The 12,233-nt window shown below is 36.0% G+C and overlaps 3 protein-coding genes and 1 long non-coding RNA gene across 4 annotated transcripts; 1 reads left to right on the forward strand and 3 right to left on the reverse strand.

Moving 5' to 3' along the window:
* Nucleotides 1-3,270: 3,270 nt before the first annotated feature.
* On the reverse strand, nucleotides 3,271-5,111 carry LOC113332758 (probable plastid-lipid-associated protein 7, chloroplastic). Its single transcript, XM_026579278.1, has 7 exons — nucleotides 4,728-5,111; nucleotides 4,537-4,652; nucleotides 4,329-4,451; nucleotides 4,105-4,203; nucleotides 3,949-3,993; nucleotides 3,738-3,811; nucleotides 3,271-3,647 (listed from the first exon to the last, which is right to left on the reverse strand). The coding sequence occupies exons 1-7, from the start codon at nucleotides 4,999-5,001 to the stop codon at nucleotides 3,569-3,571; spliced, it is 810 nt and encodes a 269-aa protein (XP_026435063.1). The 5' UTR covers nucleotides 5,002-5,111; the 3' UTR covers nucleotides 3,271-3,568.
* A 777-nt stretch (nucleotides 5,112-5,888) lies between these two features.
* LOC113300375 (protein BOLA2-like) lies at nucleotides 5,889-7,647 on the reverse strand. Its single transcript, XM_026549598.1, has 3 exons — nucleotides 7,498-7,647; nucleotides 6,390-6,412; nucleotides 5,889-6,293 (listed from the first exon to the last, which is right to left on the reverse strand). Exons 1-3 carry the CDS (start codon nucleotides 7,558-7,560, stop codon nucleotides 6,098-6,100), a joined length of 282 nt encoding a protein of 93 aa, XP_026405383.1. The 5' UTR covers nucleotides 7,561-7,647; the 3' UTR covers nucleotides 5,889-6,097.
* Nucleotides 6,897-7,597, forward strand: LOC113300384. The gene is made up of 2 exons (XR_003335772.1): nucleotides 6,897-7,296; nucleotides 7,438-7,597. It is a non-coding gene; the product is annotated as an uncharacterized LOC113300384 (long non-coding RNA).
* A 1,033-nt stretch (nucleotides 7,648-8,680) lies between the features above and the next one.
* LOC113300390 (sm-like protein LSM3B) lies at nucleotides 8,681-11,504 on the reverse strand. Its single transcript, XM_026549615.1, has 3 exons — nucleotides 11,312-11,504; nucleotides 10,125-10,220; nucleotides 8,681-9,099 (listed from the first exon to the last, which is right to left on the reverse strand). The coding sequence occupies exons 1-3, from the start codon at nucleotides 11,423-11,425 to the stop codon at nucleotides 9,019-9,021; spliced, it is 291 nt and encodes a 96-aa protein (XP_026405400.1). The 5' UTR covers nucleotides 11,426-11,504; the 3' UTR covers nucleotides 8,681-9,018.
* Between the last annotated feature and the right edge of the window lie 729 nt (nucleotides 11,505-12,233).

Consider the following 12,233-nt stretch of genomic DNA (forward strand, 5'->3'; position numbering starts at 1 on the left):
AGTAACAGCTGAAAAGCCATAGTTAGGTACTGGTTATATCCAACTTAACATGTTCATCTTTATAGTTAGGTACTGGCGATATCCGAGTTATTTGTTTATAGTTGCAGTAACAACTGCATTTCAGATGATTAAGTGTCATTTGATATATTTATTAAGTATACTTCACATTTTAAGAATCGCAAGTATCATTTTGTGATGTCCCTGTGTTCTAGTGGTAATGAAGATAACACATATTCTTTGGGCAAACAAGCCATATGCATGTGCAACTGAAGGTTACACAAGTCCTATGTATTTCTAACTGTCGGTTACACAATCCATATGCACGTATACCTACTAAGAATCCATAAACATTGTTTATATGTGGAAGTACAACATTGTTTTCTTGTATAGTGATTGAAGGAATTTCTTGGGACATTTCGAGTTTATTTTCGAAGTGCAGGATGATGGCTTAATTTCTTGGAGGAAACTGAAGAAGCACTATTTTTTTTTGAGTAATTCTGGAAAGCCAATATACTCCAGGTCAGTGTCATTGCTAAAATGGGGAATTCAAAGATCAATTTGTCTATTTTTTTAATGAAATTTAATATCATTATTGGTTTTTTTTTGTTCGTAACTTTTTGACTGTGGTTACCACACTATACTTGAAGGTACGGAGATAAGCATAAGATTGCAGGGTTTTTGGACACTTGCCTTCCTCTTACTTAACCTATAAGGAAGCTGCAGGAACTATATGACAAGATGTTGCTGAATCAGGTGTTCTTTTTGTGATATTGATATGCTAGCACAAGGTTTGTATCTATACCTTGTTGAATCAAGTGTTCTTTGATTATCTTCTCAATTCTCAACATTTCTGTCTGCATCTGTAAATCTTAGTTACATTTTTTTGATTAGTTAAATTGTGTTAGATGACCCAATATGCATCTTACTCCAGAAATAAAAGTCCATTCAGTTTATTAGGAAATATATCTCGATATACATCGTGTTTTAAATATGTTATCCAGCTATAAGCTCAGCTTATATCTACTCTGAGAAGGATATTATGTGATTTATGTAACCATATCCTTGCTTATCAGTTTGCATTCATGTGTACTATGGTTGTGTAACTAGTAGTTACACGTGCTAATTAAATATGTAACTTCTAGTTACACAATCTAAACGGATGTGTATCGACAAGTTACACATGCTATTTAGATGTGTAACTTATAGTTACACATGCGAATTTGATGGGATATGCATATGCAGTTCTTAGAGGCATACCTGCTGATCTAATTGCAACTCGTCTTGTTTTGTGTTGTTTTGTGCAGGGAAACACATGCAGAAGTTTGTTAAAGATGGATTCATCAGATGCAAACCAACCTAGATTCACTCTCGATCTCATGCACGAAGAATGACAAAAGCCATGTGTTAGTTTACGCCTTCATAAGAACAACTTGGATTGGCTGCAAAAATGTCTAAGAACCTTTCAGACTATTGGTAAATTTCTTACTCTTAACCTTTTCAGACTATTGATACATTTTCTAGATGTTGCATATATTGTTATGAGATTCAAACCTGATCCATGTGTCTTTCATATTGTTATGTACAGTTCTAGATTTCATAAGTAACGAAATAGTAGAAGATGTCTGCATAGTTCTAGATTTCACAGTTTTGATTTAGTTTTTGTGATATACGCATGTGTAACTTCTCCTTACACAACTCAATTGCATGTGTAAGTTTTCTTTACACATTTTATATGCATGTGTAACTTTTACTTACGGTTTGGTATGGATGCTAGAGTTGTGTTAGACACTATAAGTTGGATCTACTTTACATTATGCTTGTCTTAGTGGTGGTGCTTTGGTATGGATGTGTAATTTTTAGTTACCCATGTTATTTGGATGTGTAACTTCTAGTTACACAAGCTAAATAGATGTGTAATTTCGAGTTACACATGCTAATTAGATGTGTAACTTTTAGTTACACATACTGATTTTAGGTACACATACCAATATGAATGTGTAACTCATAATTACACATATTATATGCATGTGTAACTCAGTTACACAATTTAGCTACACTAGTCAGATGCTTGTGAAACTGAATATACATTGTTGTATGTATTATTCATTTTAATCCTATAAACACTGATTGCTTGTTATATTTCAGGTTTCAGATAACTTCATAAAAGCTAATTTTCTTAAACGTGGTAATGGTCTCGCTGGAACTGGAGTTGACGCTGAATACACAAGTCAGATGCATGTGTAACTCTCAATTACACTAGATAGACACATATGTAACTCTCAATTACACTAAACAGATGCGTGTGTAACTTCTATTTACACATGCTAAGAAATTGTTGTAAATGAATATTAAATAAGTTCTCATATTATGTTTTCTTTTTGATGTCTATTTTTTGTGTATATATACAAGTGTAACTTTGCATTACACATGTTATAAGGATGTGTAACTTCTGGTTACACATGCCATATGCATGTGTAACTTCTGTTTACATATTCGCACTGTACTTTAATAATTTCGGGCCTAGATTTAATAATTTTGGGCCTAGATTTAAATTTTATTTAATTATGGGCTTGACAATATGCATAAGGGTATCAAGGTCTTTTAATAATTTGGGACATAGATTTAAACTTCTTTTAATTAAGCACCTCATATTATGGGTTACCCATGGGTAGAGCGTGAGCATATTTTTCCCTATCGATTCCCAAAATCCGGGTTCTTCCATTTTCCTATAGATTCCCAAAATCCGCTAGCTGTTCTTCGAATTCGCAGCCAGTTTTGGGTGAAAAGAAAAATCATGATCTGAACTGAAGGAAATTGTTGGCTAAGGTAAGTACCGACCGTTCCTTCCATATGGGCCTTGGCACACGCACTACACTGTTTTATCTTCTAAGTTTGAACTCTTTCACAGTACACAGTTTTCTTATCTGAACTACTAGAAGAGAGTTTTGCGGGGTTTCGATCAAAGAAATGCCCGATTTCACTGCATAAGAGTTACCTTGTTTTCTTAAGACACAGAGCTGAGCTCGAATTTTTCATACAAAAAATGCATTATTTTAACAAAGCCAAGAGAGAAGAGTACAAATGGTCATTCATCAGCATCAATTATAGCGATGTAATTCTTGACAGAAATTCTGAAACAGCTATCAGTACCATTAAATTTCTACTTGTATTCAAATCAGTATCAGAAGAATGGTCATCTTTAAAATCTCAAGCTGATTATAACTCTAAATTAACCGGAAGTATACAAGCTAAAACTGCTCAACACGTGTTTACAAATCAGTATCAGATTGATTTTTCGGCAAATTGGCCGGAGCATATAGAATGTAGCCTCAACATGGTACAGTCGTATGAATATGGTGACTCAATGAGACAGCCTATGATACATTTAAACAACTGAGAATTATTACAACAAATAAAAAGCTGAGCAAAAAAAAATTACAACAAATAAAAGTGATCCACATGTGAAATATTGTAAGAACGAACTGCATTCATCAATTCAATAAGGTTTCATTTTTGTCCTCCTCCTATTTGCTACTGTAAATGCCTAATGCTAAGTTACTGAATCTATTCATTGTGTTGATGGTCTTTCTAATATGAAAATGTTGCCTTTATCATCCCTTCCAATCCTCATTGTCTCGTCAACATATCTACGGATCATGAATTAAAGAACAAAACTCTGAGCTCTTCCTTGTATAACTGTAGATATATGCTTAAAAACAATAGTAGTAAAAGGATACGATATGTCAAGCCATCCCTCTGGATTGAAAATGCTGAGCAGAAGGTCGTAGTTCTTTTGGAATAAATTCATCAACTGGTAGGTCACAAATGTAGACAACAGTCAAGCAATCTACTTGAGAACACTTGAGATGGTTAGTAAGTTACCAGAAACAGTTCGAAATAGAGAACCCTTCTAATGCTTTTGCTTTACTATGGTATAATTTTACAAACCTGATCTGGAGTGATTGCTGAACTCTCATATTTGATATCAACTCTCTGCACAAGTTCAAAAGACAAGTGTAAGCAAAGGTATATACATATAAGAGTGGATTAAACTTCAAAGAAGCCTATTCATAAGGTAGCATTGGGAAGCACTGATCACGAAACTGATTTCGACGCAATCTTGAAAGAGGCTTCAATGGTTAACTGTCCATTTAACATTCCAAATCCCCTTGCACTGAACTTGATTACATTAACCGCTTTTGCCTGCATTTTCCATCACAATAAATTTGAAAATTGTCAGTAAATATAAACCATGTGAAAACATCAACTACTGCATTACACTCTTGCAACACTATATGAAAATAAGACTTATGAAGGGGAAATCATACCTCGGAGACATTAATGATTTGTAAGAAATCTCCCAAAGTAATGAAATCCCGCAGTCCAAGCTTCGTTCTCTTTGAGCCGAGAACTGAAATAGTGCTATAGATAAGCTTCCAACTTCCATTCACCTTCAAAATTTGCAAGAAAACATTAACCACAAACTCAATTTGTACATATAAACCGAAATAGTAATACTCAACACCATTAGTTTACCTTATCCAAATTTTGTGTAGGATCAGGAGTTGGATTTTGAGACTCTAATTCCTTGACTAAATTTTCAATCTCAGATTTTTTGGCAGATGTGGCTCCCAATATGCCTCTGTTAAGCCCTTCACGAATGTTCATAGTTGAGAAGGACAGAGAGGTAAAGAAAGAGAAATTTTAAGAATCAACATTGGTCTTACCTTGTAAAGCCTGGAAAAGGCTAGTTTTAATCTGGGCAGCTGATTCATCTTCAATGACATTACTAACAGAACCTGCAGAGATATCTTGTGAAGCTTTAATGGTGTAAATGGATTTGAGACCAGATGAACAATATCCAATCCCAAAAAATTTGATCCTCAAATGGGCGGCTGGCAATGACCTTTGACTGTTTATCTTTTTTGTAATCTTGTTGAGTTCAGAAGGAACTAAATGAAAAGCATGAACTGGTGGATTGAGAAGGTCATGAGTTGCCATAACTACCAGCTCGGTTGGAAAAAAATTCTTACTTACTCTAACGCAAACTACAGTGATACCAACTCTGACTTAAAAATTTTAAGAAAGGCATCAGATGTGCATTTATTTTTTAATGATATTGTGGTTGTGAATTTTGATGTTGTTTCCTGCTTGGCTCTTTGCGGCACTTTTTTACATTATTTACATTATCTGTTGTTTTTATGTGAGTCACAGTGTCACACAGCCATAACTAGCCAACTGCAATATTTGAAAAGCGTGGGCAACATTATCTCTGTCATTTGGCGCACACTGTATTAACATACTCCGGAATGAATACAGAAATTCGACTTGTGGTTGTGAAATTCGGCGTTTGGAGCATTTTGGATTTGTAAGTGGATCCAGGACCAAAAACTGTGACCCTTAGATATAAGGGAGCCGTGGGGTGGAGTAGGCTGTCGTCCGCTGAAAAATTTGTCAGCCATCACATTTAACGAACTCCAGAGTGGGTACCTTTTTTATGGAGTTTTCTGGTATACATCTGGTAGCACCATCAAGTTTGTGGACGTGGATTTAAATCTAAACCTTGGTGACGAATTTGACATCTGAGGAACCTTTACCTCAACCACCAAATTTTCGTGGTCACCCAAAACTAGAGATTCAACCCAAAGAAAAGGGGTTTACAAAATGCAGTCTACAAAATTTCACTTCAACAGCCAATCTCCTGAAGAATTTTGTGGTCACATAAAACTAGAGATTTAAAATGGGAAACCAGCGTTAAAATATTTATAATATGCAGCTCCCGGAGAGTAGTCACTCCTTTTTTTTCTTAGAAAAGCTCCCAACTGCTCAACACTTTGGAGTTGGGATCCATCAAGCATATAGAACAAATTGCAGAATGTAGAAAGGCATAGAACAAATTCAACAGAGAATTCCACCAAGCCACAAATATATTCTCATGGATAGTAATCATGTGTCAGTGCCATGCTGTTATACATGAAAGTATTCAATAAATAACCATAGTTTTTAAACACTTCCCCATCATGTCTAAGCATTTTCATTAGCTGCCAAACCTAGCATACTTACAGTTATGGATGCCATCTGTCTTTGACGTCTTTCACTAGGTAGCGGATACGGTAGCGTTCGACTCCTTTTGCTGGTCCCACTGAGCTGGGGTCAAAGCTTTCTTTATAGAGAGTGCGTGAATTTCTTTCATTTCCTCTGTCAGTGCAGTGTTCACCATTCGGTGCCTCTCAAGCAACCTTTTTCCTTCAAATTGTTCCAACACAATCTCAACCACAAAACTCGCCCCGCACCTGATAACACCATTTATTTTGTTATTTTAAACCAAGTGAGAGGTTTCAGAGGAAAAAATAGTCGACAACAATTTGGTTTTGAGAATAAGAACTTACCCTCCGGATGTATCGACTACTTCCTGAAAGACATAAAAGGGAAAATCAGTTAGCAACTTAAGAAACAATAGAAGAATGAAGAGAATAAAAACATTTAATCTTGAGAATGTTGTTCCTAAAATAGAGATTCAGTATGCAAATTAGACATCAAAAAGACATTTTGCTTCCATCTTACAAACTATCAATCAGTGAATTTGGGTACCAAAAATATAAAAAGAAAAAAATACATGAGGTTGAAACAGAGAATAAATATGTGCGCATTCATCAACTTATGCAGGCCTTTGTTCAATTGCATTGCACAACTGAATGGAGTTAGCATGATGTACTTGAGTTGAGCCTCCTCAACATGCTCATCTTGGTTGCAATTACCATCAGCAATCAAAGCTGACAGTTTCTTCCTTTTTTCAACAGTCACGAGCAAGTTCAAGAAGTAAACCACTAAAATTCCAAGGTAAGCGAGGTATGCTTCCAAGACAAGTGAGCTAAGCTAGAAGGTGTATTCCGAGATATGCTAGGGTTGCCCCTACAAGATAAAGAAAAGAGCAAGCGAAACAAAATACACAACAAGGCAGAACTAACTACCTCTCCAAATTAACGGGTCCTTTACAATGAGGCGAAGCAATTTATGTGTTAAGTGACAGGTGCAAGATGGACCACTACTTCTTAAAATCTATATCTAAAACACTTCCCTAAGACCTAATATGGTATCATGCTCATGCACCTAAACTATAGGTAAGACCATCTTTGGTTTTAAACACACGGATTAAGCTATTCGAATTCTATTGTCTACTCCACTAAGCTTGCATACTAATAAGTCCAATCTGATGTTAAAAACAGTTAGATCGGTTTATTATCTAACGCACTAGTAACAGTTATCAAACTATCAATTTCATCTGGAAATTATAAGGTCAGTTCTTTAGTATTCCTATTTAGCACTTTTTTGCTAAGATTAAGCAGAAGGATCATTATATGCCCTAACTATAGATTCTTAGAAAAAGAAGAAAAAACACTTACAGAATAAAGCAAAATAATCATATATTGTTTTTAGGGATTCAAGAAGGGTAAAACGTAATCGGAAGTATAAGGGAAGGGTGGAACACAAACTTACAAGATAAGTAGGATTCATCTTTGATTTCAAAGTAGCTTCAACCACTTCCTTTGTCACGCCCATCTCTCTCTCTTCTTGGTGTCGTTCGGTAACCTGGAAGCGAAGAAGCGAAAAGTAGGGAGGAACTTCAAGGTGAGAATTGTACCGCTCTTATTCTTACTTTTCTAGTGCTATAAATTTTAATTCCACCTACATCCTTTTCTTATTAACACCCAATTTGTTCCGCAGAGGCGGCAGCTCGCCTCTATACCTTTGACTATTTACAGAGGTTTTATTATAGCATCTACTTTAGGTAACCAGTCATGCCGCCGCCGTGGTCCCCCAGTTGATGGCATTAGCTCCCAAATCAAAGGAGTCAGTCACAAACTATTTTTTGTTTAAGTTCATCATTTGGAAATTTCTCAAACAAAAAATATATGGTTATTGAGTGTTTCAAAACTAGAAAACGAGATCATATGGTCTCATATGTAGTTAAAATATTTATAATTAACTTTTATATGCGGCATGATTCGTTAGTTCATCCTCAACTGTTCGATTGATGCTGATGGCCTGAAATCAGCTGAAATTTTCATGTCATTTCTTCTTTTTTTCCTATTTTTTTCCCTTTAGAGAAACAGAGAACCGTAACCCTAGGTTACAAATTACAATGAGATCAAGAAACCACAATGAAGCACAATGTAAAAATACAATACCGATCCAACAAAATAAAAAATCTCAACATAGATAAAAACCGGTAATAGTTTTCTCTGGAAGCATAATCCAAACATTTTTTTTTCCTCTCAAAATAACATGTAGTGATTTTGCTTTTTTTCCCACTAGAAAACTTTAATTCCACCCACCTTTTTGTCACTAATACCCAATTTGTTCTCACAGCTTTTGTTGCCTCATATTTCCAAATGCAGGTGAATTTTGGCTTTACTGCCTTGTCTGGATGGCAACCATGGAGCCAGGCATACAAAACAGATGCAGCAGGCCAGCAGCCTCCTTAATACTCAGAGCAGGCCAGCAGCCTCCTTAATACTCAGAAGTCAGAAGGCCTACACTCTCAAAACATGCAGAAGTAACAAAGGGTTAACACTTATCAACCTGAGCATGTCTGGCAACCTCTTAAATTTTGGTTTTCCGGTTGAATGATGTGTTTCTTAAAACAATTAATAACCAACAGAACATTCTCGCACAAGAATGAAAAAAACATCTGGTCAGGTGAACTGAATACTGGAAATAAATACAGCAGAGGTCTCATATATGAAAAGATGAAGATTCATTGTCTACAACAGTAATTGAAGAGTCTAAGAGCGGCTGTTTAAAAAATAGTACCAGCCACGCACACAAGTTTACTAATTACTAAATTACAACCCTCTGCAGCTTTAACAAAAAAAAAGGAAAGCCTAATAATTTCAACTGCAGCACGGCTACGATTCTGTTAGAAGAACATACAAAGTGAAATGGAAGAGACTAAAATACCCCCATAAACCTTTCCTGCTTCAAATCTTTTACCCAATCTTCTCTATCGCCTGACCGTTAAGCTGTCCTTAATGGCGGAGAAACTAAAATCACACCATCTCCCCGAACAAAAAGAAATGGAACTGTCCGCTTGGTAGTCTGCACCCCAAAAACAAGATATAAGTAAATCATATATAAAATGTTAGCTCAGCGATAACTTTAAAATCGTATGAATCATCTAATTATTGCTTTATATGAGATAAAGGGACACTACTTGCAGATGTAACCCTTCTTTTTGGACATCTTTCTATAATATAGTCTCTCATCCAGAGAGCACTCAAAATTGTTGCTTAACAAGATTGCAACTATTGTTAGTTAACAAGATTGTTCAATATTTGGAATTCTAGAGCATAAGAACGGAAAAGTGCTACAACATGGGAGATGACTACTTTCTGATCGGAAAAATGACTCAGTTAGATCGTATGCAACAAAGACATAGCTACTCAGGGTGCAAATTACAGAGAACAAGGCCAAAGGTACAGGGTTCGAGGTAAGAAAATACCGTTCTAAAGGAAAACAATAACCAGGGTTCCCACATACCAACAAAACAACAAACACCTTCACAGAAAGCAAAATTCCAGGTGGTACTGACAAGCTGGTGAAAAGTCAACACTTCAATATTATCTTACAAAGACATGCCATTTTCTAGGGATTGACAATCTCAGACACTTCATATATGCACCTATAGAGATAGGTTATTCTACAACAAATATTTTAATTGTAGTTACTATTCGCATACAGTTTTTGTATGATCTAATTAGATTAATGGTATTTAAACGTGTAGGTCACCCAGATAGATTTGCATATTACATATGTAATTTAAGTGGTAAAGTATTCAAACATATGAGATGAACCGTATAGATATTTCATGCTAATGAACTCGGTGCCAGTGGCTAACACTTCAGACCCAAGTCCCCATGTTGGACACTAAATGAGAGAGTGTGTTCCAGGGAAAGCAATAAGTCTAAACTCCAAATGAACCATATCTTTTCCTACTTCAATAGTTTTATGCTGAATAGCTGAAGCATGGCTATTCAATTGACCACCTAATTAGAGATTAATTTCCAAAATAAAAAATGCATCAGCTCAAGGAATGAACAAAAATAACAGAAGCTATTGCATACCCGAACTATCTCCTCATATGTTTCATCATCAATTTCTACTGTAGTAATGATTTCTTCAACATCCCCGAGTATCATATTCAAATGCTGGTCATACGCCTGAAAAGCAAAGTGCCCCACACAGTGACATCAAGAAAAAGACAGTTAGCAGACGTCCAATAAACAAAAAAGGAAGCCATAGGTTTACTATTAGCACACAACACAGACAGTTCAGACAAATCTTTCAAACCCCCCAAAACTACCTTGCTTAGGGTTGAAGGGAATCATATTCTAAAACCCGCTTAGACATAGTCCTAATAAACCAATATTGCAATTTCCATTTGAATTCTATCATAAAGTTCAACAACCAAATTGACAAACACAAAACTAAATTAGGATAGGGATCAGTAGTCAAGCATCAATCATATTTAAATCCCTCTACAAAAGTTAACAAGCTTCAACCATGTACCCTTGACAGTGCTATATGTTGTATATGTAAATCCTAGATGTAAAACTATCCGGAATTCGTCCCTGAAAAGGTAGAGAAGAGGCGGAAAAATATATGCTGAAATAAGAAATAATGGCCAATGTGAAAAAAAAAATGAATCATAAATATAGTTCAGGTTCGAATTCCATAGAAAATATGGGTGGGATTGTCTACAATGCTCCTTGTAAGAGATAAACAAGAATTTTCAAAGTTCTGCGACAAAATTGCCATCCACAGTAACTGCTAATTCACTATATTTCTCAAATTAACCAACAAGCTACCTCATCTTCTACACCAAATTAGGTTCAGAAGATAAAACATATCCTTTCACATTAAAAGTATCTCATACCCGACATATTCCAATATTTCAAAACCCAGGACTGATTACGCAAACCCTAGAAACTAAAAAACCAAAAAGCTTGAAGCTTTCCAGGAAACCCCGGGTAAGAAACTTGATTTATGACATGAGAAAGACTCAAAAAAACCCAATTTATCAAGATCATTCATTATACTGAACAACCCCAAGTTGTCAAAATCAATTATGAGCAGAAAAGGCAAAATCCGTCCTTTCATAAACCCTAAAAAGCAGATGATACAGTACAGTGCTAGTAAAAGACCAAAGAAACTCTAGAAAACAGAAACAGAACAGCAACAACAACAAAAAAACGAACACCAAGACGGCTAAAACAGTAAAGAAAGAAATTATTGGAGTGGTCTCTCTTACATGTAGTTTTCCTCTGAGTTCTCTGTCAGAACGAAGCTTGACGTATATGCGCTCATCAAGACTGAGTCTGATGAGATCAAGAGGTTCTTTCACTGCACTTTCCTCTTCAGCCATTTTTTTTCCTAGTTCAAGCTCTTTTTTTTTTTTCTGAGAACACAGACACTCCTCTCTCTCGCCAAGTCTTAAAAAGAAGCAAAAGTAAAGTCTGACTTGGATGAGGTTGAGGTTCTTGTAGTCCAGTTAAGGGTCCGACACGATTTTTTTTTAATAAATACGGGTATATTCAAACCCGATCCAATCTTAAGCCCAAATGACTAAATTGGATTGGTAATTCGTTAGTGAGGAAGTGTGTTGTGTGCCAATTGAGTTTTCAGGCACAGCATGTCCGCTTGGAACGACTTGTCTTTGGTGTTCGTGCTTTTCTTATCTTAATTGTTCTTCGGATTGTTGCTTGATGAACAATGCATGTTGGAGTATGAGTTGTGTTTGGTTTTTGTGTGTTGGTTGGCTCTTCACTATGTGCGGCAAGTCCAAATACTCTTTGCGAGATGAACTCAACCCACAAACCCGTGAACCCATGCTGGCAGGGAAGCTGGCTAACGCCTTTTTTCCATGCTAAAAAAAGTGAACTCATGGCATGGAAAGCACCAAGGATTAAGTCCAGGTGTATAGCTTTCTCTTGCATAGCATGTCCTCATCCATGAAAAAAAAAAAGAGAAGGCAATGAAAGATTTGTTGAGCCCCTTTCTGCGACGCGTCATGTTGAAAAAAGCGAGGCTAGCCATCCACTTGGTTTATATCTTGACTTTTATTTCTAGCCTATCCCGGCTTGTCTGGGAATAAAAGGCTTAGTTTTTGGTTCTTGAAGTGCCAATTAAGTATCCCGATTGAAATTAATTAAGAGTAGAGCTTTAGGTCAAGT

The sequence above is a fragment of the Papaver somniferum genome, chromosome 1 (assembly GCF_003573695.1).
Source record: "Papaver somniferum cultivar HN1 chromosome 1, ASM357369v1, whole genome shotgun sequence".
In the NCBI taxonomy this organism is placed as follows: Eukaryota; Viridiplantae; Streptophyta; class Magnoliopsida; order Ranunculales; family Papaveraceae; genus Papaver; species Papaver somniferum.